General features: G+C 43.4%; 2 protein-coding genes across 3 annotated transcripts in view; one reads left to right on the top strand and one right to left on the bottom strand.

The window, feature by feature from the left end:
* The first annotated feature begins 4,160 nt into the window (after window positions 1-4,160).
* Window positions 4,161-25,225, top strand: part of Fam120c (family with sequence similarity 120C) — a 108,497-nt gene continuing 87,432 nt past the window's right edge. The window contains exon 1 of one of the 2 annotated variants that reach the window (XM_048335603.1): window positions 4,161-6,432. In XM_048335603.1, coding sequence (XP_048191560.1) covers window positions 5,737-6,432 — 696 coding nt within the window. In that variant the 5' untranslated portion in view covers window positions 4,161-5,736. The remainder of the gene's footprint in view (window positions 6,433-25,225) is intronic. The other variant, XM_048335602.1, reaches the window with a different exon arrangement.
* On the bottom strand, window positions 18,683-19,579 carry LOC125343291 (lysosomal-associated transmembrane protein 4A-like). The gene has a single exon (XM_048335604.1). It carries the CDS (start codon window positions 19,497-19,499, stop codon window positions 18,798-18,800), a length of 702 nt encoding a protein of 233 aa, XP_048191561.1. The 5' UTR covers window positions 19,500-19,579; the 3' UTR covers window positions 18,683-18,797.

The following is a 25,225-nucleotide window of genomic DNA, read 5'->3' as shown; positions in this document are numbered from 1 at the left end:
ATACATGAAGACCTGGGTTCGAGTCCCCAGCACCACATATATAGAAAACGGCCAGAAGTGGCGCTGTGGCTCAAGTGGCAGAGTGCTAGCCTTGAGCAAAAAGAAGCCAGGGGCAGTGCTCAGGCCCTGAGTCCAAGGCCCAGGACTGGCAAAAAAAAAAAAAAAAAGGGACTAAGATACACATCACACATTTCAAATGAGAACATATGCTCAGGCTTTGAACCTCAATTATAGGTATGAGCCACCAGCACCCAGCCCAAATTAGCATCTTAAAGAGAAGAGTCTTAGCTGAGTGCTATTGGCTTCCACCTCTCATGGTAGTTATTGATGAGGCTGAGATTTGGGGATCATCATTTGAAGCTAGCCTTGGAAGGAAAGTCAGTGAGACTCTTTTTTCTTTTTTTGGTCAGTTGTGGGGCTTGATCTAAGGGCCCAAGGGCTGTCCCTCTGTTCTTTTGCTCAAAGCTAGCTAGCTCTCTGCCACTTTGAGCTACAGAGCCACTTCCTCAGTGAGACTCTTATCTCTAATTAACCATCAAAAAGCTGCACATAGAACTGTAGCTCAACTGGTATAGTGCTAGTCTTGAGCAAAAATGCTAAGGGACAAAGCCTAGGCCCTGAGCTCAAGCCCCAGTAGCCATACAAAAGATAAAAGAGCAAAGAAAATATCCACAGGCCCAGTACTATGTGCTTAATCTATCATTTTAGTTATGTAGGGGGAGATTTCATTGTTACAACTCTACATATGTTTACAATATTTCCCCCTCTGTCTTCCCAGCCAGAACTTTTCGTCTTTCCTTCTCCAGCTCAATACCAAACGTGCAATAATGATGGCACCTGTGCAATAAAAGGATATGGTTGACATAGAGAAGGTACGCACAGACACAATTTAATAGGTAATAGGTGTTTACCCACAGTCTTTCTTTTTCTATTTTTTTAATTGTAAAAGTGATGTACAGAGAGGTTACAGCTAAGTAAGGTAAGAGCACATTTCCTCTCTCTCTCTCTCTCTCTCTCTCTCTCTCTCTCTCTCTGTCTCTCTCTCTCCCTCTCTCTCTCTCTGCCAGTCCTGGGGCTTGGACTCAGGGCCTGAGCACTGTCTCTGGCTTCTTTTTGCTCAAGGCTAGCACTCTACCACTTGAGCCACAGCGCCACTTCCCGCTTCTTCTGTGTGTATGGTGCTGAGAAATCGAACCTACGGTTTCATGTACGCTAGGCAAGCACTCTACCACTAAATCGCATTCCCAGCCACAACACATTTCTTTTTGAACAGTGTCACCTCTTCCCTCATTTTCTCCCAGTTTTTCCCTCCTGAGTTGTACAGTTGTATAGTTCCCTCCACAAGTTGTATAGTTCCTTTTTAACATAGTGTCTAGTATCACTGCTGAATTAGTTCACCCTTTGTCCCACCATTTCTGAGCTTTCCCTTTTACCCTCCCCAAGTCAGCTAAACTTACATACAAGACAAAAGATACCCACAGTCCTTCTTTTGGCTGCCCCACAAACATATTTGTCATTTGACTGCCACGTACAATTGCAAAAAGGACAACTGCAAAACATATTCAACAACTGCATGCAGAAATAGTGGCATTCCTGGACACGCCCCATTCTCCTCTAGTTCAATGTGGCTCCTTTAGATCTTATAGCCTGTAATTAAACATAATTGCCACCAATGTAGCTAATATGTTCCAGGACCCATGGCACATGACTAATCCCATTTACTTGAGAGATAGGAGAAGCTGGGTAGGAGACTAGCCTGGGGAAAAGCACAGGACCCTAAACTCAAAGCAAAAGAACTGGGGATGTGGCTCAAGTGGCAGAGTGCTTGCCTAGCAAGTTAAAAGTCCCAGAGTGTAATCCAATAAGAATATTAGACCTCCTATGGAATCATTAAAAACGACCAAATTTCCTTTTTAGAAAAGAAGACATCACACTAATTAATCAATTACCAGGTGTAAGAAAACATCCTTTCCACTTGAATAGGAGTAAGGGAAATTAATTCTAGGTATAAGAAAACTCATGGGATAAAAAAAATTGGTTCTGATTTGGGGCTTGAACTCAGGGCCTAGGTGCTATCTGAGTGCTTTTGTGCTCAAGGCTAGCAATCTTCCACTTGAGCCACAGGTCTACTTCCAGGTTTTTTTGTGGTGAATTGGAGATAGTCTCATAGGCTGGCTTCCAACAGTGATCCTCAGATTTCAACCCCCTGAATAGCTAGGATTATACTTGTGATCTACTGGAGCCCAGTTTAAAGTTTTCTGATGTGTCCAGGAAGGTTGACCCTTTGACCATTCTAACTTCAGTTCCAACTGAATGCAATTATAAGAGACATCATCACATTTTAGGGGAATTAGTAAACAAGAGAACTTGGGGGTATCTTCAGATAACATCAATACATACATGCCAGTTCTTAATCAGCAAATTCTTTGAAGTGGAATGGGTATCTCTTACAAATTGCAGATATCTTGATAACTGGCAGAAAGGCTGCTCTGCTGTTGTTGATTTGATTTTATTTATTTAGCTCTGCTGGGGGTAAAATTCTGGGCAAGCACTATTTCGTAGCTACATCATCAACCCCAGGACTGTTCGCATTTGAGTCCTCAGGGCAATGAACCAATGCTCCACTGCCATCGAGAAGAGACTGCCAACTCCCTTTCCACCAGCAGATGCTGGAGATTTCCCATCAATCACTTCCATATTCTAGGGTCTATAATTTCCTATACCCCATTTCTAGTTAACATCCTTTTCCTAAGCAATTTGTACCCTAACTCAAAATATAAGCAGTAAGGATATAGGTTTTTGTTACAAACCAAGGATTGCAATACCTCAGGAACCAGGGTGTGCCAGTGGCTTATGCCAGTAATCCCAGTGACTCAGGAGGATGAGATGTGAGGGTTTCAGTTCAAAGTCAGTCTGAGCAGAAGTCTGTAAAACTCCATCTCCAACTAACTAGTAACAAAAATGGGAGCTAGGCGCTGGTGGTTCACACCTGTAATCCTAGCTACTCAGGAGGCTGAGATCTGAGGATTATGATTCAAAGCCAGCCCTGGCAGGAAAGGCTATGAGACTCATCTCCAGTTAACTACCAGAAAACCAGAAGTGGTGCTGTGGCTCAAGTGCTAGAGCACTAGCCTTGAGCCAAAGCAGCTCAGAAACAGTGTCCAGGCCCAGAGTTCAAGCTTCAGGAGCAGAAAAAAAGTTGGGACAAGAGCTTTGGCTCAAGTGGTAGAATGCAAACAAAGCAAGAGTTTGAGGTACAGTGTTCTAGCCCTGGCACAGGAGAGTCTATTGAATGTCTAGAATCTGGTATTTGAATTTCCTATCTGTCACTTGTCCTTTTCTTTCTTCTTCTTTTTTGGTGTCTGTCCTCCTGAGGCTTGAACTCAGGGCACTGCCTGGGAACTCTTTTTGCTCTAACACTCTACCACTCCCGGATTTTGGGGTGAGTAATTGGAGATACAAATCTCCAGGACTTTCCTGTCAGGGTTGGGTTCAAACTGCAATCCTCAGAAGCATCCTGAGTAGCTAGGATTACATGTGTGAGCCTCTGGTGCCTGGCTACATTTTTCTCTTTCTGCAGACCACACATTTGTTTCTGTTCTTTGGTGAGACCTTTGACTGCTGATGGTTTCCAAATTTTATACTTAGATAAAAGCTGGTATCTTTGGTCTAAGTCCAAAATTTCTAGGGAATGAGATTCTGATTGGTACTGGCTGGATTACATGTCCTTCTCTAACCCAATCAGCTAATGGATATAGGAACATGACAGTGTATGCTGTAATTCTAAATGTGGGAAGCACAGGGTCAATTCCTACTAGAAGGAAGCTAGGCAGACTATCCAATAGGTGTCCATTTTCCTACAATACCACTATTCCTCCATCTATATTTTTTAGAGGGGCTTCGGTCATGGGACTTGAATTGGAGGCTTGGGCACTGTCCCTGAGCTTTTGTGCTCATCTGAGTTTTAGGTGGTTAATTGGGGTTAAGAATTTCATGGACTTTCCTGCCTGGGCTGGCTTTCAACCATGATTTTCAGATCTCAGCCTCCTGAATAGGTGGGATTATAGTTGTGAGCAACTAGCACCTGGAAATTCCTCAATCATTTTTTTAAAATGTCAGTCGTGGGGCTTGAACTCAGGACCTGAGCACTGTCCCTGAGCTTCTTTTGCTCAAGGCTAGCACTCTACCACTTGAGCCACAGCACCACTTCCGGCTTTTTCTGTTTATGTGGTACTGAGGAATCGAATCCAGGGCTTTGTGTATGCTAGGCATGCACTCTATCAGTAAGCTATATTGCCAGTCCTCCTTCTTTTATCCCTTTTCAAGACACTGCTCTCTTCTTTTGCTTGGCTTGTTTTCATGAGTAACCTACGCACACTGCCTCATTATCTTTTTATTCCTTGCCATCCTGGTTTGTTCAACTAGTGTTTTATAGTGAAATCCTTGATAGTTTTGGGCATTTTTGCTTTTACATCCTAATCGACTGTTCTTAGACACCATTCCTTTAGATCTCTCTTGGGTTCTGGATTTTTGTGGTTTGCCATTATCTAGCACATCCCAGTACATTCCAAGAAAGATGTGGCTACGACTCACTTTGCTGCTGTGCAACTGATGAAGGCAGAGTACACAGAGGTTTCATCAGAGAAATGTGCTGAAAATAGATTTTTTTAAAAAAGATTGCAATGAAATTAGAACCCTTGCAGCTATTTTGAAGAGCTTCTACATGTTGAAGAGCTCCTACACAGACTGATTCACAGTTTGGAAACAAAGACCCTAAGTATAGGGTTCCAAAAATGATAGAGTATCTAGTTGGCATTGGCAGTGATCTCCCCGACCAAAGAGATGTGCAGGGCAAAGGCTATGCAATTTCATTTTGTCTCTTCATTGTCTTAGGCAAATGTAAGTTTTACCATTTCGAATTGAGCAACTACTCATCAAATAATTTCAGGAGCCAGACATGGGTTGGTGTGGAAATGGTAGTGGTTATTTTTATACTTCGTGTCCTTTTTTTCTTCTTCATTACAAGCTATGCAGATTATTTTATCTATGTAAGGGAGATTTCTCCCTCCCAGGGAAGTTCAGCTCATTTTAGCCAAAAGCAATCAGTTTGCTCTATCTCCTTTCCCATGAAGCATCACTCCTTCCTCTAACACCCCCTTTCCCTAGGAATAGCAGTAAAGAGCCTGAGGCAAAACGGTGGTATGGAAAGAGTTGCCAGAAAATTCCAAACACACATCTTCATTCCCCACCTCTTGCAACCCTGTGAGCTGCAAGGGTGGTGTTCTCATTCGCTGGCTGTATCACGAGTTCATACACAAGATGACTACAACTCCCAGGATGCCGATCGGCCCCGCCCCCCCCCCCTTTTCCAGCTAGAAAACGTTTATCATAGAGAGGACGAGGCAACATGGCTCCCGGAGGTGGAAGGAAGAGGCTTCACCACCTTTGAAATGGTGAAGAAGCGCAGCGGAGGGGGAGAGACGTGACTACAGCCTTGACAGCGCTTTTGTCCGCCCAGCCTCTCCAGGGTCTGGTTAGCCTCACCCCTCCCCTCCATCCTCATCCAATCTGATTTCTCTTCCCCTTCCCTCCCGGTCCCCGCAACCCTCCCGCCGGGAATCCTGTCCCCGCCCTCTAGCCCCCCACGGAGTGCGCACGCGCTCACCCCCAGCTTCGCGCCCATATCTTCGCCCGCCTGCTTGCGCAGCCGCTGTCTCATCTGCCCACTGACCAAGCATGGGCGTCCAGGGCTTCCAGGAGTTCCTGGAGAAGCGCTGTCCGGGGGCCGTAGTGCCCGTGGATCTTCTCAAACTCGCTCGCACCGTTTCACGCCAGCAACAGCAGCAGCACCTGCATCGCCAGCTGCCACCGACGGCAGCTTTAGCGCCGGGGGCTGTGCGCGCCACGCGGGGCTCCGGTCCTCTTCCGCCGCCGTTCCCGCCTGCTGCCTTGGGTGCCTACTCTGTGGGCGCGGGGCCCACTCGGCACCACCACCCTGCTCACCACTTCCATCACCACGGCCAGGCGCAGCCCGGGCTGCCCCCGCCGCTGCCCCCGCCGCCCCCTCCGCTGCCTGGGGCCCGGGTGCTGGTAGACGCGGGCTCAGCGCTGCCGCGGCTTTATGGCGGCTACCAGACGGATTGGGTGTGTGGCGGCCAATGGAACGCCATGCTGGGCTACTTGTCAGCGCTGTGCCAGGCTTGTGCCTATCCCGGCGGCGACGGCCTGGAGCTGGTGGTCATGTTCCCCGGGGGCCTGGGCAAGGACCGACTGGCCGAGTGGGGCCGTCGGTGCCAGGCCGAACGGCAGACAGCGCAACTGATCGTGGGACACGTGGGCAACAAGGGCACCCCTCCACCGCGGGCCTGGTTCCTGCCACCTGCCTGCCTGAGCCACTGCGTGAGGCTAGCACTCATCCGCTTCCGGGTCAAGGTGAGGGAGGGGCCGGATTTTAAATAACACTTTTCACACCTATTCCCTCTCCACCTAACTCTTCTAACCACTCTACTAACCTAATTGCTCATGCCCATTTTGTCCACCTTTCCCCTCCATCTCACCCCCATCAATTTACTCACCTCCTTGACCACATCTCCATCGCTATCATCCTAGCCACCTCCCTTTGCTTTCACTTACCCAGTTGGCTTACCTCTAGGTTTTTAGCACAATTTGGTGAGAATTTCTAGCCTCACCCTTCCTTCTCCTGCTGCCTTTTTCAAACTGAAATACCTTTTCCTTGCATTTTTTCCTGTTGACATCATCCTATAACTCTTTTCCAACCTCACAACAAATCTCACCGTGTTAATTAGACACCTTCTACATTTTCCCCATTTTAATCCAGTGCTTTTAGCCCTTTTCATTTGAACATGCTTCTGTCTCCTCTTGCTTTAGCCTAAACAAATTATTTTTAAGAGAAAAAAAAAAGAGCAGCACTGATTCACTGTTCAACAAGTATTAACCCACTATAAGGTTTGAAAGACATAGGAGACACCCTTCCTTCCCTTGAAAAATCAAACATATACACGCGGAACGTTTAATTATATCAATGTGTACAGTGACTATGCTTTGCTTTGTGGTGCACACAGTAAGTACAGTACTTGTTTGTGTATGTACATGTGTGTGAAGAGGTTGGTAATCTGGACTGAAATGGTTGGGGGAGACTTCCTGAAGAAGTTGGGCCTCACCTAGATCTTTAAGGATGAATTGGATTTGAATGGATCATGGTTTGGGGATGAGGTTGCTTTAAGTGGGAGAAAGAAAATGAGCGAAGCAAAAAGGAATACCAAGTCTATGAGGCCCTGGGGGCTGTTAAGTCCAATCTGCATGGAGTTGGGTCATTGCATATGGGGCCCAGGGAAGAGCTTGGCAGCATCCCCAGTTCTTGGCACCACTCTATTGCTCTGTTGCTCTTAGGTTTCAAGTTCCTACGTGGAGGGAATAGCAAGGCTTGAGAAGTAAGGAGGTAGGCAGGAAGAAGCAGCAAGAAAAATAGTACAGGGTTGAATCGGATGAAACTGCACATCTGTTACCCAACCTAGGGAATGTACTCACTGGATGGGATCGTGGTATTCACCAGCTAAAGAAGTGGTGCCTGATGGAGTAATGAAAGGAATCTCAGCTGAGAGATGGAAAGATTTGCTACAAAAAGAAGCTTGCAGTGCTTACTGAGCTTGTGGCTAGAGTCAAGTAATGCTAGACTGCAAGTGCCCAAAATCGAATCGTTGCCTAAATTAGATACATCACAGTTGTTTTAATTTTTTAAAAATCCAGTTATAGGGCTGGGGACTGAACTTGGTGGTAGAATGTGTACTGTATAAAAACCCCACTTGCTTGTCCTGGACATTCTAAAGTAGATTCATTCACAGCCATTCTTTCCACGTTGTTTTCATTGCTACTACCCAGGCTTTAAGGCTATGTTTGGGGGTCCATTTTGTTTGTTTCTTGATACTGAAACTTGAACACAAGGTTTTCCCCACAGGTTAAGCAAGCACTCTTAACATTTGAGTCACACTCCCAGCTTTTATCTTTCTTTTTTAACTTCATTGCTACCAGCAACCCGATTGCTGGCAGGAGTGACGACATTGATGCAATGCTTACTCTGTGTGTGTGTGTGTGTGTGTGTATGTGTGTGTGGTGTGTGCATGTGCATGCGCATGTGCGCAAGAGTTTTGTGTTGGGGGTTGATCCCAGAGAGGGCCACAAGCACACACAAGGCAAGTGTTCTGTCACTGAACTACAATGCTTTAAAAAATGACCATCTAATAGGATCCTCACAATAACCTAAGAAGCACTGTTACCTTTGTTTTCCACATGAAGAAACTCAGGCATAGGAACTTTAGAAAATTTCCCAAAGATACCCAGCAATAAGTGGCAGAGCTGGGATTCTGGGATTTGTGCCCATGCAGTCTGGCTTCAAAGCTCATGCTCTTAACAACAGTTGTTCTAGGATGAAGCGTTCTAAAGTGCTACTATGATTAGGCCATTTCCACACTCAGCTTTTCCTTGATTTGCTTCGTTCATTTATGTTACTCCTACTGAGTACTTGCTGCAAGGGCAAGTATTCTGCTGATTGCCAAAGATTCAGAGGAAAATAAGGGAATTTTTGCCCTCGAAGACGTCAGGGTTTAATGAAAGAAACAGACTGAAAAATAGAATTACAGATATTGCACACTAACTGCAAGTGATGAAAATGTCCCTCTGAGAGACATGGTAGGTTCTGAGTGAGTGGGTGAGTGAAATTTGGTAGAGGCTTCACATCAGTGCTGAGCCAGGAAGAGGCCTAAGGATAATACAGATAGTGAACAAGGGTGTGGTCTTAAAATGGCTGTTTGAGTTCCGAAGAGATTTTGATTGGAGATGATGGGCCGAAGAGAGGAACACTAAGTATAGTTTATGGCTTCTAGACTTTGTTGGTATATTTCCAATAGTCAAAAAATTGTGAGAAGAAATTTCAATATATATGTATAAGTATACATATATACATACTCATATATACATATATATGTATGTGTACACATATATATGTATTTTGGGGGGGGAAGTGCTGATACTGGGCCTTGGAACTCAGGGCTTGGGGACTGTCCTTGAGCAGTTTTGCTCAAGGCTAGCTCTACAACTTGAGCCAAAGCTGCACTTCCAGCTTTTTGTGATGCTTGATTGGAGTCTCTGAGTTTTCTGCCTGAGCTGGCTTCAAACTGTGATCCTCAGATCTCTGTCTGCTATGTAGCTTAGATTACAGGCATGAACCACTGCACCCAGCCCAAGTATATTTTTCAGATTTCAGCACTGTCCAGACACAGGGGCAGATGTCCCAGCTTCTTGCCAGGTTGAGGCAGAAGGATTTCTTGAGCCCCGGAGTTTGTGGCCAGCCTGAATAGCATAGCAAGACCTTGTCCCTAAATAGAGAAATGAAAAATAAAAATTTCAGCAGTTCATATAAACGGTTGGTTTGAATAAATGGGTGGATATGTGATAAGTTTTTTTTTTTTGTTTTTTTTTGGCCAGTCCTGCGGCTTGAACTCATGGCCTGGGCAATGTTCCTTTGCTCAAGGCTAGTACTCTACCACTTGAGCCACAGTGTCACTTCTGGCTTTTTCTGTTTATGTGGTGCTGAGGAATTGAAACTAGGGCTTCATGCATGCTAGGCAGGCACTCTACCACTAGGCCGTATTCCCAGCCCTGATAAGTTTTTTTTTTTTTTTTTTTTGCCAGTCCTGGGCCTTGAACTCAGGGCCTGAGTACTGTCCCTGGCTTCTTTTTGCTCAAGGCTAGCACTTTACCACTTGAGCCACAGTGCCACTTCTGGCTATTTTCTATATCTGTGGTGCTGAGGAATCAAACCTAGGGCTTCATGTATACGAGGCAAGCACTCTTGCCACTAGGCCATATTCCCAGCCCCCTGATAAGATTTTTTTATAAGGAATTTTTCTTTCTTTAAATTTTTTTTTTGCTAGTCTTTGGGCTTGAAGTCAGGGCTTTTGCACTGTCCCTGAGCTTCTTTTTGCTCAAAGCTGACACTCTACCACTTGAGCCACAGTGCCACTTCTGGCTTTTTCTGTTTATGTGGTACTGAGGAATCGAACTCAGAGCTTCATGCATGCTAGGCAAGCACCCTACCACTAAGCCAAATTCCCAGCCCATGTGATAAGTTTTTATAAATGTTAGTTTCTCACTGGTCAACAGTTGAATGTTCACTGTAAAATTGTTTCTACTCTGCTGTATATTAGAAGTTCATAGTACAATTTGGGGGTCTGAGGTAGTCCTGAGATCCATTGGAAAAAATACAGATCTTATTTTCTATGTTAAATTGCAAGCAAATTCTGAACTTTTGGTGTTCTTCATAATGGCTTGTATTTTGGGGTATAGGATTTCCTTTTTCCTAAATGAATAGGTAACTAATCTTAAGAGAATGCATTGAAGAAGTGATTTAAAAAGTATACTTTTCTTGGTGTGGTATAGCATGTCTGTAATCCCAGCATCCTAGAGGCTGGGATTGAGAGTTCTGGGCTGTATATAGTGAAATCTCTGTCTTAAAAAAATATGTGGTGTGGCGAGTATGTGTGTGCACGCACATGCGTGCGTGCACAAGTACTGGGGCTTAAACTTGGGGCCTTGCACTCCTTTTCTTTTTCTTTCTTTTGTCAGTTGAAGCCCTTGAACTCAGGGACTAGGCACTGTTTGTGAGCTTTTTCACTCAGAGATAACGCTGTGCTACTTTGAGCCACAGCACCACTTCCAGTTTTCTATTGTTTAATTGGCTGGCTTTGGACCACAATCCTCAGATCTCAGCCTCCCGAATTGCTAGGATTACAGGCGTGAACCACCAGCAACAAACTCAGTGTCGTTCTTAATATAGTACATTTAAGACTGGCAAGACCTAGCAAGCATAATGCCCTGAGTTCAAACCCCAGTTATCCTCCACCACCCCCACCACCCCAAATTAAAAGACTGGCTCTACAATTTTGTATGTAAAGTGCCTATGTTATCAGTGAGTAAAGTTCTTTTGGTCTGGTAAATGATATTGGAGTAATGATAAATTTCCTCAATTATAGCACAGAGTCATTGAAAGTTGCTTAATAAATGATTGTCGTTTGCCTTCTGTGGGATTGAACTCAGGCTGGCCTTATGCTCTCATTGGGCTTTGTTGCTTGCCGCTGGCCTTTTACCACTGGAGCCACACATCCAGTATGGCATTTTGCTAGTTAAGAGAGGATGTCTCAAACATTTTCTCTCTGGGCCAGCTTTAAACCTGGATCCTCCAGGTCTGGGTCTTCTGAGTAGAGAGGATTACAAACATACGCCATTAGCACCCTGCTGTTATGTTCTGTCTTGATGGCGACAATTTTTCACTTGGCTGATTTGTCTGCCAAGCATTTCTTCTTTATTTTTTTGCCGGTTCTGGGCTTGAATTCAGGGCCTGAGCACTGTACCTAAGCCCCTTTGTGCGCAAGACTATCAGTCTACCATTTGAGCCACAGCGCCACGTCTGGCTTTTTCTGTTTATGTGGTGCTGAGGAATGGAACCTAGGGCTTCATGCATGCTACGCAAGCACTCTACCACTAAGCCACATTCCCAGCCCTAGCATTTCTTTTTTTTTTTTGGCCAGTCCTGGGCCTTGGACTCAGGGCCTGAGCACTGTCCCTGGCTTCTTCCCGCTCAAGGCTGCTAGCACTCTGCCACTTGAGCCACAGCGCCGCTTCTGGCCGTTTTCTGTATATGTGGTGCTGGGGAATCGAACCTAGGGCCTCGTGTATCCGAGGCAGGCACTCTTGCCACTAGGCTATATCCCCAGCCCCCTAGCATTTCTTTTGACTGTATTACTGCTTCAAAACAAAACTCACTGTAGGATCCTTTAGTTTTGTTCTTTAGGCAAGATCACAACAGGGCCCTTTCTTCTAAGGTTCCTTTTCATTTATAAAACAGAATGTAGGGGTGGCAGTATGAAACAATAGATAAGATGCTGGCTTCTTTGTTTAGCTTTAGACAACTTTGGACCTCCCATGAAAAAATGATATTTTATTGTTGGAACAAATTTTGTCATTTGAGCTGGGGATTTGGCCTAGTGGCAACAGTGCTTGCCTCCTATACATGAAGCCCTGGGTTCAATTCCCCAGCACCGCATATACAGAAAATGGCCAGAAGTGGCGCTGTGGCCCAAGTGGCAGAGTGTTAGCCTTGAACAAAAAGAAGTCAGGGACAATGCTCAGGCCCTGAGTCCAAGCCCCAGTACTGGCAATAAAAAGCCACAGTACTCATACAAAAACAAAACTAAACAAACGATTTTTGTCATTTTCTTTCAGTTATATGCTCTATACACTCTTGTAAATGAAAATCACTACTAGCAGGAAAATTCAGAAAACCTGCAAATTGTTTGCCTGGTCTTTTTCAAAGAGTTTCAAAAATAGAACAGTCAAAAGCTATTTTAGACTGATTCAGGCATTGATGTAGTGTGATGAAGGGAGTGAAAGCTTGTGAAAGCTTTATTTAATAGTTAATGTCTATGAGGAAAAATAGATAATCAGCAGCTGGGCATGGGAATGCATGCCTGTAATCCTAGCATTCAGGAGGCTGAAGCAGAAGGCTTGTGAGTTTGAGTTCATAGTCAGCTTGAGCTACATAATGAGACTCCTCCATCTCAAAAAACCGAAGAGAGGAGAAAATAATGAGCATTCAAACCCATCATTTCAAGGCTGTAATTTTTCTTGAATGAGGCCAATGAAAGCAAAATGAGTTGGAAAACTTGGGTCTGGCTTACATGGTAGAGCGTTTACAAATGCAAAGTCCTGAGTTCTATCCTTAATACCACACACAAAAAAGAAAAAAATAGTTGATAAAAGATACATAATTCATTGCCATGCTTGGTTGTGAGAGAAATCATATTGGTAGTACATGAATAACGAGACATTGAAAAGTCCAAGCAAGAGTCAGTGTCATTTTGTGCTTCAAAATACAGAAAATGAGGGCTGGGGATATGGCCTAGTGGCAAGAGTGCCTGCTTCATATACATGAGGCCCTGGGTTCAATTCCCCAGCACCACATATACAGAAAATGGCCAGAAGTGGCGCTGTGGCTCAAATGGCAGAGTGCTAGCCTTGAGCAAAAAAAAAAAAAAAAAAAAAAAAAGCCAGGGACAGTGCTCAGGCCCTGAGTCCAAGCCCCAGGACTGGCCAAAAAAAAAAAAAACTATAAAAAAAATACAGAAAATGGTAGCTGGTGTTCTTCATTCAGAGAGATCTTGAAAAGATATCGACTATTCTAGATGTTATAGTAGTGCCTGGGATATGATCATAATGGTAATTACAGCTAATTGAGCATTAAATTGTATATGAAGTGCTTTTAAAATATATTACCTTGTTTAAATCTCACAGGCTTACAAGATGCATGATATTTCCCCCCCTTTTGTAGTTGAATAAGGTGTAAAGAGGTAAAATTGTTGATGCAGTGTAGCTCAGTGATAGGGAAAAGCCCTACAGTCTCCAGCTATTCTTTCTCCCTATTCCCCATAGAACCAAAGCCAGGTGCTAGTGACTCATGTCTATTATACTAGGTACTAAGGAGACTGAGATCTGAGAATCCATGTTCTAAGCCAGTTCTGGCAGGAGAGCATGTGAGACTCTTATCTCCAATGGACCACCAAAAAGCCACAAGTGGATTTAAGTGGTGGAGCAATAGCCTTGAGCACAAAATACATATATACACAAATGAGGTAACAAAAAATTTTTTACTTGGGCCTCATGGGTGGTAAGTAAATGTGTTAATCACTAAGCTACACCCCCAGCCCCAATCATTTTTCTTTGGTGTGGATACTAGTAAGTGGTAACTAGTCCTTGTAGATTTCCATTACTCAAACTCTTGCAGGCTCTCATGTTTCCTTTTTGTTGTATAAAATTACATACTTTTTCTGGCTACATACATAGATTAAAAAAACAGTAAGGTTGCTAAAATATACAATACTATCAATAGAAAGAAAATATGTAAGTTGGTTACTAAGGGAGTTAATCACACAGAGATGTTATAGGAATTCAGAAGTACCAGTTCTGCATTCTCTGCCTGTATGACCCTGGGAGTTGGCTTCAAAGTCTTCCTAGCCAGGCAGGCACTCTTATCACTTGAGCCTCTAGTCCTGCAGTGTCTCTCCCTCACTCTCATTCACTTATAGCATTCACAATTTTTTTAAACTTTAATTTTAAAAAATGTGGGGCTGGGAATGTGGCTTAGTAGTAGAGTGCTTGGTTCCTCAGTACCACATAAACAGAAGAAGCCAGAAATGGCGATGTGGCTCAAGTGGTAGAGTACTAGCCTTGAGCAAAAGAAGCTCAGGGACACCAGGCGCTAGTGGTTCATGCTTGTAATCCTAGCTACTCAGGAGGCTGAGATCTGAGGATTTTGGTTCAAAACCAGGCTCAAAGCCAGCCTGGGCAATAAAGTCCATGAGACTCTTTATCTCCAGTTAACCACCAGAAGAACAGAAGTGGCGTTGTGGCTTAAGTGGTACACTGCCAGCCTTGAACTGAAGAGTTCAGGGACAGCACCCAGGCCCAGAGTTCAAGCCCCACTACCGACCAAAAAAAGAAGCAGCTCAGGGACAGTACCCAGGCCCTGAGTTCAAGCCCCAGGTCTGGCATAAAAAAAGAGTAATTAGAAAGTGTTTGGGCAAATGCATATTTTACTAGCGTGTCTACCATGTCTTCTATCAAGCTTTTTGGTAGTTAATTGAAGATAAGAGTCTCATGGACTTTCCTGCCTGGGTTGGCTTTGAACCAAAATCCTTGGATCTCAGTCTCCTGAATAGCTAGGATAACAAGTATGTGTCACCAGAACCTGGCTTTTGAAGACCCTTTTAAAAAAAGCAAATACAGTAGGGCTGGGAATGTGGCTTAGTGGTAGAGTGCTTCCCTAGCATGCATGAAGCCCTGGGTTTGATTTCTTAGTAGCACATACACAGAAAAAGCCTGAAGTGGTGCTGTGGCTCAAGTGGTAGAGTATTAGCCTTGAGCAAAAGAAGCTTAGCGACAGTGCCCAGGCCCTAAGTTTAAGCCCCAGGACTGGCAAAAAAAAAAAAAAGCAAAGGGGTTGGAGTTGCAGCTCAGTTGGCTGAGCACTAACCAATGAACTGAAAGTATTAGGAACTGAATTTGAGTCCTATTCTTGGACCTAACCCCCCCAAAAAAGAGCAAATACAAGAGTGATGAGAAATATGTCAGGTAAAGAAAGAACAATTGAGATTATCTTGCCTGGAGGGCCTTGTGCAGATTTAATAGTTATCCATAAGGTTATGTTTATTAAAATCGTTCCAGCAGTATGGACAACTGATTTGTATACGTGTACTGGTACTGGGGCTTGAACTTGGGGCATGGGCACTATCCTTTAGCTTTTTCACTCAAGGCTGGCTCTATACCATTTGATCCATATGTCTACTTTTGGCTTTTTGCTGGTTAATTACAAATAAGAGCCTAACAGACTTTTCTGCTGAGGCTGAATTTGGTTCTTGATCTTCAGATCTCACCCTCCTGAGTAGCTAGAATTAGAGGCATGAGCCACCAGCTCCTGGCCCCAGCTTTTCTTTTTGTTGTTGTTGATGGAACCAAGAACCTTGCACATGGTGGGCAATTACTCTACCACTACATCCCTGTCCTTATGCACAAATAATTTTTAACTGCCACTTTTTGAACTTTACAATTTCCGTAAGCTATTATCTTTTCTCTTTTCTTTCATTTGCACTATTCTTTTTTCTAACATTACTGGGGTGTAAACTCAAGGACTTGAGTTTACTGTGCTAGTTTTCTACCATGGGAGAGAAGCTTCAAGCCTTTTTTTTTTTTGCTTTGTATTTTGGAATGGAGTCTAATGAACTTTTCTGCCTATGCTAGCTTCAATATGAGATCCTCCAGATCTCAGCCTCTCAAACTAGGGATCACAGGTGTAAGCCATTAGTGAATAACATAGAGTGAATGGTAAAGATTAGGATATTAATCTACTTACTCTATTGCCACTTTCTATCTGCTGTCATCATTCTGAGCTGCCACATTCATTTCCATTGTTTCTTGGCCCTTTTTGAGATAATTACCATCATAAAGCCATCCTGTCCTTGAACTATTTTCCTTGGATTCTGTACTTCTATTTGCTACTTATGACACAGTCTCAACATCCTAAAGCTATCCAACTCTTTGGATTCTTTTTTTTCCTGTTGGTTGTGGGGCTTGAACTCTGGGCCTGGGCACTGTCCCTAAACTCTTCAGCTCAGGGCTAGCCTTCTACCACTTGAACCATATAGCACCACTTCTGGTTTTCTGGTGGTTATTTGGAGATAAGAGTCTCACCACGGTCCTCAAATCTCAATTTCCTGAGTAGCTAGGATTACAGGCCTGAGCCCTGTAATCTGAGCATCTGACTGGATTCTATTTATTTATTTATTTATTTATTTATTTACAGATTGGGTCTTTATGTGTTGTCCAGGCTGAGTTCAAGTAATCCTGCCTTGGCCTCCTGAATATCTGGGACTACAGGCCTGCACCATTGTGTAAAAGCAACAGACACTTAAATATGCTTACAGCTGTAGTTGTACCTCAATAACGAAATCATTTCACTAGTCAGTTTACATTGTTCAATTGCTCAAGTTTAAAATTTCTTTTTCCTTTGTCCTCCATTTTCCCCATGTTGGGGAACTTAAAAGTGGTACTCTTTCAGCCACCTGCTGGACCAGCCATGCCCTTTATGTTATAGACCACTGGAAAGGTATCTTTGGTCCACTGGACTGACAGCTTTAGAATGGCACCAACAAACCAGGAGATGAGTGCACCCAGAAACCTCAAAGGTCTGGCTTTTCCTAGCCCTCCCCCTTGGGCAAAAGACTGTAGTTTCTCACACTTTTTTTAATTTTTATTTTTTACCAGTCCTGGGGCTTGGACTCAGGGCCTGTGCACTGTCCCTGGCTTCTTTTTGCTCAAGGCTAGCACTCTACCTCTTGAGCCACAGTGCCATTTCTGGCTTTTTTTTGTTTATGTGGTGCTGAGGAATCGAACCCAGGGCTTCATGTATGCAAGGCAAGCACTCTACCACTAGGCCATATACCCAGCCCCTCCTCACACTTTTTAGAGGGTGGGGAGACTGGCAAATTAATTAACTATTACCTCCTTTTCTCCAAAACCCTCTCCTTTTTATGTGTGCATTGGCATCAAGTTCACTGGCTAAGTTTTCTGTGTCACCTGTGTCCAGTAACCCCACTCACTTATTTTCCTCATGAATTTCTGGCTTTCGTAAATGTTGGTGCTCTTAAAACTGATTTGCTGGTCATATTGTTGTACATTTGATTCTAATGCAAGTGAGCTCATTGCTGTGTGTTTATGTGAGGGCGTGTGCATATCCATACTAGGACACCAGAGTCTGTGAATTCAGGGCCCAGGCAGTGTCCCTTAGCTTTTTTGTTAAAGGCTGATGATTGAAACATACTTCCACTTTTCAGCTTTTTGGTGGTTAACTGGAGAGTTTTAGAGATTTTTGTGCCTGAGCTAGCTTTAAACTGTAACCCTCAGATTTCAGCCTCTTGAGTAGCTTAAAATCACAGGTATGAGCCACTGGCATCTGACTGATTTCACTCATTCTATGACTTTAAATACTGACTATATTGGGATGGGTCTTATAGCTCTATTCCTTCCCTCAACCTCTCAAGAACTTTCAACACATCTTTTCAGGCAACTTCCCCAATAGCTTGTTGCATTTATGGTATTGTCTTTTTCTGTGAATATTTTTTTCTGTGAATATTTTCAGCATTGAAGCCAGAAATTGTGGAATCCTGGATTCTTCACTCTGTCACTTCCCACATAGGCTTCATTGCTTCAGTTCTTCAAAAGTATCTTGTCCAGTTATGTTTGTTTCCAATCCCATTACTTTGGTTCAGGCCACACTATTTTTTTATCTGAAGCATGAAAATTGCCTTAACTTGTTCCTTTCTCATAGTGTTCTCTGGATACCATCTGCCACACACTGATGCCATTCAGAAAACAAAAGCTAACTTAAGTCATTTGTCCAGTGTTACCCATTGACTACTACTAGAAATAATTAGGGATTCCATCTTTGTATTCTCTCCCTCTCCCTTTCTCTCCCCTTCTGTTCTCTTCTTCACCATGGGCTAGTCAATCTGAAGAACTGATTCCTGCCAGTAATTATGTGAGTGAGCTTGGTAGTGGGTCATTTCCCAGTGAAGCATTGAGAGATGGTCTTTACCAAGAATTAGCATGTTTTCTTTTTTTTTTTTAATATTTAAGAGATTTATTAAAGCATCTTATCACACAAAAAAAAGGAAACATACAAATTAAAAACATGCAACCACTATCTCCCAGGCCGGGTCAGAATGTTATTTTCCCTATTTCTACAACTGAAAACCTCAGATCTCATACCCAACTCACTCATCCTGAATACTGCACTCACTCCTGAAATGACTCAGGGTGGCAAATAACCAAGACAAATCATTCTATAAAGAAAGTGCGAAATTAAAAAAACAGAATATACGTGGAGAATGCCCTTCCCCTCCCCCCCTTAAAGGCTTAAATGAATGGCACTTTGCTCTTGCTTAACCTAGATAGATTGTCTTCAGAAAGTATTAAAACGTAATAGATTTAACAAAAAACAAAGATTTTTAATAAATGTCCAAAAACCCCTTAGTGTTTGAAAATAAAATGCTGAAACGAAAGGACAATGTATTTTATATCAAACATGTTGGAAGAGGCCTGCATTGCAGCATTCTATAAAATAATCGAGACAAGAAGCTGGTATAGGGTTTATTGGTAAAGGCAGAACATCCTCAGGCAGGTAAGTAAGGAGGCGGCGGTTCTTTCTCAGGCATCTTCACAGCCATTTCATAGGTTGGCAAAACATACTGTGGAGGTGCTTCAAAGGCGGGATACACAGCAATCTCCGGCACGTTTCTGTTGTTGATATATCTATAGCAGTTCCAAACACAGTTGATCAGATATGCCTTAAAAATAATGAACACCACGAAGAATGCCAGAACAATGAACAGAAGGCAGCTGGAGTCCAAGGCCAGGAGGTCGTCTTTGTAGGGAAAATCAGGGAGCTGATCCAGGTATTCTTTGATTCTTGGCAAATACGTCAGAGAACTGATGGCAACGAGGCAACTGAGAACAAAGTCAAAGAGGCGATAACAAAAGAATGGAATGAGCCACCCGACTTGATAAGAAATTGCTCCATATAGCAGCATTGAACTGATTATAAACATAAGAACTGAGACGGCAAAAAGAACACAGGCATTATCAGCCATTCGCTCAGAGGAGTAGTAATTACCGATGACTTCATACTGAATGTTGACAGCTGGCATGGAGTTGGGATGAGTCACCTCCACAGTCAGCAAAATCGCCATTAGCAGGTTTACCACCATGTACCAGGTCCCCAGGATGATAGCCCTGGTGCGGACATGGCAACAACCGCAGCACCGGGTGCTGTAGAACCGGTCGCTGCGGCTCCGTTTGAAAGTCATGGACACCATCGGGAATTCCGCAGGCCTCCTTGGCCAGTCCCCCTAACAAAAGACTCTGCCCCGCGGTGGAACCCAGACAGCTCGGTCGACCTCTCCAAAGCCAAAGCTAGCATGTTTTCTTGTTTCAACAATGCACGAGTGGAGCCTGCTGCTGGCCCCTCTCAGCCACATGCTCAGAAACAGCAGCCCTTAGCAACTTCCTTGCATCGCTCTCAACCTGTCCCAAGGCCTCTGCTGCACTGCGCAGCTGCTGAACCCGTTTGGCTATAGCCATTATGACCATGGAGATGCATCAAGAACTACCACTAGGACTTGGAAGAGGCCACTATCAACTGCCAGGTCAACCTAGAGCCCTGTACCTCTTTCATCTCCATCCTACTGCTTTAGCTGAAATGAGGTCTCTGTGAAGAAACTTGCCACATATTTTTTTCACCAATCTTACAAGAAGCCAATGATGAGAAATTGAGGAAGCTGCAGAACCAATGAGCCTTCTTGCAGGATGTCAAGAAGCCAAACAGTGACAAGTTGAGAGAATGGGTTGGGTGCCATGTCATGGTGCATCACACTTGAACAAAAAGATGAATCATGTACTACTGGAACTGTACCCTATAGCCACCGACAAAAATGACCCCCCCCTTAGGTGACTTCATTGAAGCATATTACCTGAATGAACAGGTGAAATCCATCAGAGAACTGGGTGACCTTGTTACCCATTTGTTCAAGATAGGAGCCTCAACATCTAGATAGTATATCTTTGTCAAGTACACTCTGAGAAACTGAAAATGAGAATGAAGCTTTAGAGGGATGTTCTTAAATCCAATGACTTGTTACCAAGGCAGTGTATGCATGCTAGAATTACCATTCCCTTTTCTATCAGTAGTACTGGAACATTTTCACTTAAGTTCTTTTTCTTGTGTGTGTGTGGGGGGGGGGGGTGCGGGTTACTGGAGCTGGACTTTGTCCCTTAGTTTGTTTGCTCAAAGTTTGTGTTCTACCACTTGAGCCACACCTCTACTTCTGACTTTGCTGATGAATGGAGATAAGAGTCTTAGGGACTTTCTTGCCTGGGCTGGCTGCAAACCAGATCCTTGCCAAGTTAATTGCAGCCTGTGCCAAAAGACCCATATAAGCCATATCCATAGATTGTATAAGATAGTAAATGTTTTAAGCCACTAAGTTTTACACAAAAATAGATCACTAAACAAATAGTAATTTGTGGGACATATGATACTTTTTTTTTGTAGGTTCTGTCCCTGAGCTCTTTTGCTCAAGGCCAGTTGTCTACCACTTTGAGCCACTGCACCACTTCTGGTTTTTGAGTGGTTAATTAAGGATAAGAGTCGCAGATCTTTCTGCCCAGGCTTTGAACCCCAATCCTCAGATCTCAGCCTCTTGGGTAGCTAGGTTTAAAGGCATGAGCCACCAGCATCTGGCTTCATGTATACTTTTTTGTGCAACTGAGGTTTGGAACTCAGGGCTCATACTTGCAGGCAATCACTCTGATTCAATTTATGCCATGTCCTCAAGAACTTTTTGCTTTAGTATATTTTTCAGACAGGGTGTAGTGCTTTAGTCTGGAGCTGATCTTCAACTGATCCTCCTTACCTCCACTTCCCCAAAACTTGGTGATAAGGTATGTGCTACCTCATTCAACTTTTTCTTTTTTTTAATTTATTTTTTATTTTTTCAACTTTTTCTTTTTTGAGTTAGGGGCTTGGTACTTTTTTTTTTCTTCTTCTTCTTTTTTTTTTTGGCCAGTCCTGGGCCTTGGCCTCAGGGCCTGAGCACCATCCCTGGCTTCTTCCTGCTCATGGCTAGCACTCTGCCACCTGAGCCACAGCCCCCCTTCTGGCCGTTTTCCATATATGTGGTGCTGGGGAATCGAACCAAGAGCTTCATGTGTAGGAGGCAAGCACTCTTGCCACTAGGCCATATTCCCAGCCCCTGTACTTTTTTTTCTGAAGCAGGTCTCAAATGACAATCTTCAACTTCTGAGCAATTGAGATTACAGATGTGTACCACCTTGAAGTACTATTTGTACCCACATCTATACAAACTGGAAAAAATAAGCAAAAAAGTAAAACATTTAAAGGATAACAGGGCAGGGCACTGTCTCTCATGCCTGTAGCCCAGTGAAGCTACTCACAAGGCTGAGATCTGAAGAACACAGCTTGAAGCCAGGCTGGGCAGGACAGTCTGTGAGACTTATCTCCAATTAACCACTAGAAAACCAGAAGTGAAACTGTGGCTTAAAACGATAGAGTGCTAGCCTTGAAGAAGCCCTGAGTTCTAGCCCCATGACCAATAAAAAAAGAATTTCTTGGTGGAACTGATAACATTTCCTGTACATATCAATAAAATGTGTCGGTCTGGGGATATAGCCTAGTGGCAAGAGTGCCTGCCTCGGATACACGAGGCCCTAGGTTCGATTCCCCAGCACCACATATACAGAAAACGGCCAGAAGCGGCGCTGTGGCTCAAGTGGCAGAGTGCTAGCCTTGAGCTGGAAGAAGCCAGGGACAGTGCTCAGGCCCTGAGTCCAAAGCCCAGGACTGGCCAAAAAAACAAAAAAATGTGTCTACTGAAATATTACAATTTAAGATACCACTTACAAGTAAAACATATTTTTTAAAAAGCCATTGTAAGGGGCTGGGGATATAGCCTAGTGGCAAGAGCGCTTACCTCATTTACATGAAACCCTGGGTTCGATTCCCCAGCACCACATATACAGAAAATGGTCAGAAGTGGCGCTGTGACTCAAGTGGCAGAGTGCTAGCCTTGAGCAAAAAGAAGCCAGGGACAGTGCTCAGGCCCTGAGTCCAAGGCCCAGGACTGGCCAAAAAAAAAAAAAAAAAAAAAAAAAAAAAAAAGCCATTGTAAGAAAAGGCATGCCAAGTACAAAAAATTGCAAATGTGGAAACGTAAAGGACTTTAAGACGGGTTTAGAATTTAAAGTCTGTGTTTTTTAGTTTAGATAGAATAAGCAGGGGCTGGGAATATGGCCTAGTGGCAAAAGTGCTTGCCTTGTATACATGAAGCCCTGGGTTCGATTCCCCAGCACCACATATATAGAAAAGGGCCAGAAGTGGCGCTGTGGCTCAAGTGGCAGAGAGAGCCTTGAGTAAAAAGATGCCAGGGACAGTGCTCAGGCCCTGAGTCCAAGCCCAGGACTGGCAAAAAATATATAAATAAATAAGTAAATAAATAGAATAAGCAGTACCTCCATGATAGGAAATGATATATTAGATGCAAAATTTGTCAGGTCTTGGAAGCCTTTTGTAGGTAGTTTGAAAGAATTCCTGCGGAGTATTGCAGAAACTACATCATAAGCAAGCATTTTTAAAAGATAGGAAATCAGGATGCTATATATTGGTGGCTGAACATTTTTGGGACAAATTGGGTCAGGAAGTTCAATTATTTTTGAGATTTTTAGATAGCTTGTTACAACAGATGTACAGAGCATCCACATAGCAGTACACTTAGCCATGTGAGTAAACCACTGGTTCTCAAGTATGGTCCATGAACAACAGAAGTGTGTCACTGTGAGGAATGCAAATTCTCAGGCTCCAAGATTGAGTAAAGCCTCCTATCTACTACCAGTGAGGATCTCAAGCCTTCAGTCCAGCACCCTGCAAAGAACTGAATCCTACTACCAACTTCCATGAGTGAACTTTGAATTGGATTCTTCCCCAGTGAAGCCTTAACACAAACACTCTCCCATCTGACAATTTGATTGCTGCCTATGATGACCTAAACAATTCACATCTACTTAACCAGAGACAGGTTGAGAAACATCAGTCTGTTTTTACCTTTGGTTTGGTTGTGGGGCTTGAACTTGGGGCCTGGGCATTGTCCCTGAGCTTTTTTGCTCAAGATTAGTACTCTACCATTTTGAGCCACAGCGCCACTTATAGCTTTTAGGAGATTAATTGAAGTTAAGAGTCTTACTGACATTCCTGCCATGCCTGGCTTAGAATATGAATTCTCAGATCTCAGCCTCCAGAGTAGCTAGGATTGGAGTGAGACACAACATCAATCTTGTCTAACAAGGCCTCTGGCTGACTTTGATTTATGCTAACTTTGAGAAACACTGTGCTTCAATATAATTCATGTGTTAAGATTATGATGCAACCTGACTTGTGGACTTGTAGCCTGTTGGGTTCATCTAGAAATAGAACAGTGTTGATTTTTATGTTTCTCTTTCATTTTACAAACTCCAGGCCTGGAATATACTAGGCCAGTGTTACACTGCTGAGCTACGCCCTTGGCCGTTTCTGTAATTTTTAAAATACTGATTTATCAAAATTAGTAAATGTAGGGCTGGGAATGTGGCTTAGGATAGAGTGCTTGCCTAGCATGCATGAAGCCCTCAGCATCACATAAACAGAAAAAGCCAGAAGTGGCACTGTGGCTCAAGTGGTAGACGTGCTAGCCTTGAGCAAAAAGGAAGGCAGGGACAGTACTCAGACCATGAGTTCAAGCCCTAGGACTGGCCAAAATAATAGTAAACATGTCTGGGCACTGGTTGCTCACAGTTGTAATCCTAGCTACTCAGGAAGCTGAGATCTGAGGATTGTGGTTCAAAGCCAGCCCAGGCAGGAAATTCCATGACTCTTTTCTCTAATTTATTACCTAAAAGCTGGAAGTAGAATTGTGGCTAAAGTGGTAGAGCTTCAGCCTTGAGCAAAAAAGCTGAGGAACAGTGTTCAGGCCCCGAGTCCAAACCCCTGTACTGGCACACATGCAAAATTTAGTAAATGTGTCACTCCTATAGTAGTATCACTGTTGAACTTAGGAAAGTTCTGCTTGAAGCAAACAACACTTTGCAAGCACCTAAGCTTGTGGCATTTTCTATATTCCTCTTTGTAATTCACTTTGTGCTAAAAACTTCCAAATTAATCAGGTAAGAAACTAGTATTAGCTTTGTGATGTTCACCAAACAGTTGCATATTTTTGTGAATTATTAGGCACCCGTTCTTTGTTGTTGATGTTTTCTGTTACTGGGGCTTGAACTCAGGGCCTGGGCACTGTCCCTGAGCTTCTTTTGCTCGAGGCTAGCACTCTACCTCTTGAGCCAAAGTACCACTTCCAGCATTTTCTGTTTATGTGGTACTGAGGATTTGAACCCAGCACTTCATACATGCTAGGGAAGCACTCTACCACTAGGCCACATTCCCAGCCCCAGGCACCTACTCAAGAAATAAGTTGTAATATTATATGAAGTTTGATTGACTTAGTTTAGGTACAATACTCTGATATAATAAATATGACTTTTCATCACACCTGTAAAGGTTGAAATAAAATATTTGATTAGTTTGGTTGGCTTTACAACTCATCTATCTAGACACTTTGAGTATTTTTTTAAAGCAAGATTATTCGGAAATACCTTCACAAATGTATGATTACATTTCCTAGTAAATGTTCCTAGTAAAATTATGCTGAGGGAAAACTCATTTGGCAAGAGATGAACTGGCTCAGTTTCCTTTGCTGAAATTGGCTTCCAAGAAATGAAAGTGATGGCTTGAATTCCATTCCAGCAATTGTGGAGTTGACTGTTGAATTCCAGAAAGGGCTCGCTGCCATGTTTTATGAAAATGAACTCATTTTGTTCAGTAGCCTTACTCAATGTTCAAGATGTGAATGAAGAGTGACTGGAGATACTGAGTCGACAAGCTGTGGTATGGAAAATCAGGCATGATGTCACTGAATGAATTGCTAGAATTCTACAAATATCC

The sequence above is a fragment of the Perognathus longimembris genome, chromosome 28, assembly GCF_023159225.1.
Source record: "Perognathus longimembris pacificus isolate PPM17 chromosome 28, ASM2315922v1, whole genome shotgun sequence".
NCBI classification, from domain to species: domain Eukaryota; kingdom Metazoa; phylum Chordata; class Mammalia; order Rodentia; family Heteromyidae; genus Perognathus; species Perognathus longimembris.
The sequence above is the reverse complement of the archived record's forward strand: the minus strand, read 5'-3'. Positions and strand labels throughout refer to the sequence as shown.

Bases quoted from the DNA above. Each gene is read 5' to 3' on its own strand.
- LOC125343291 (XM_048335604.1), bottom strand. From the start codon at position 19,499: ATGGTGTCCATGACTTTCAAACGGAGCCGCAGCGACCGGTTCTACAGC.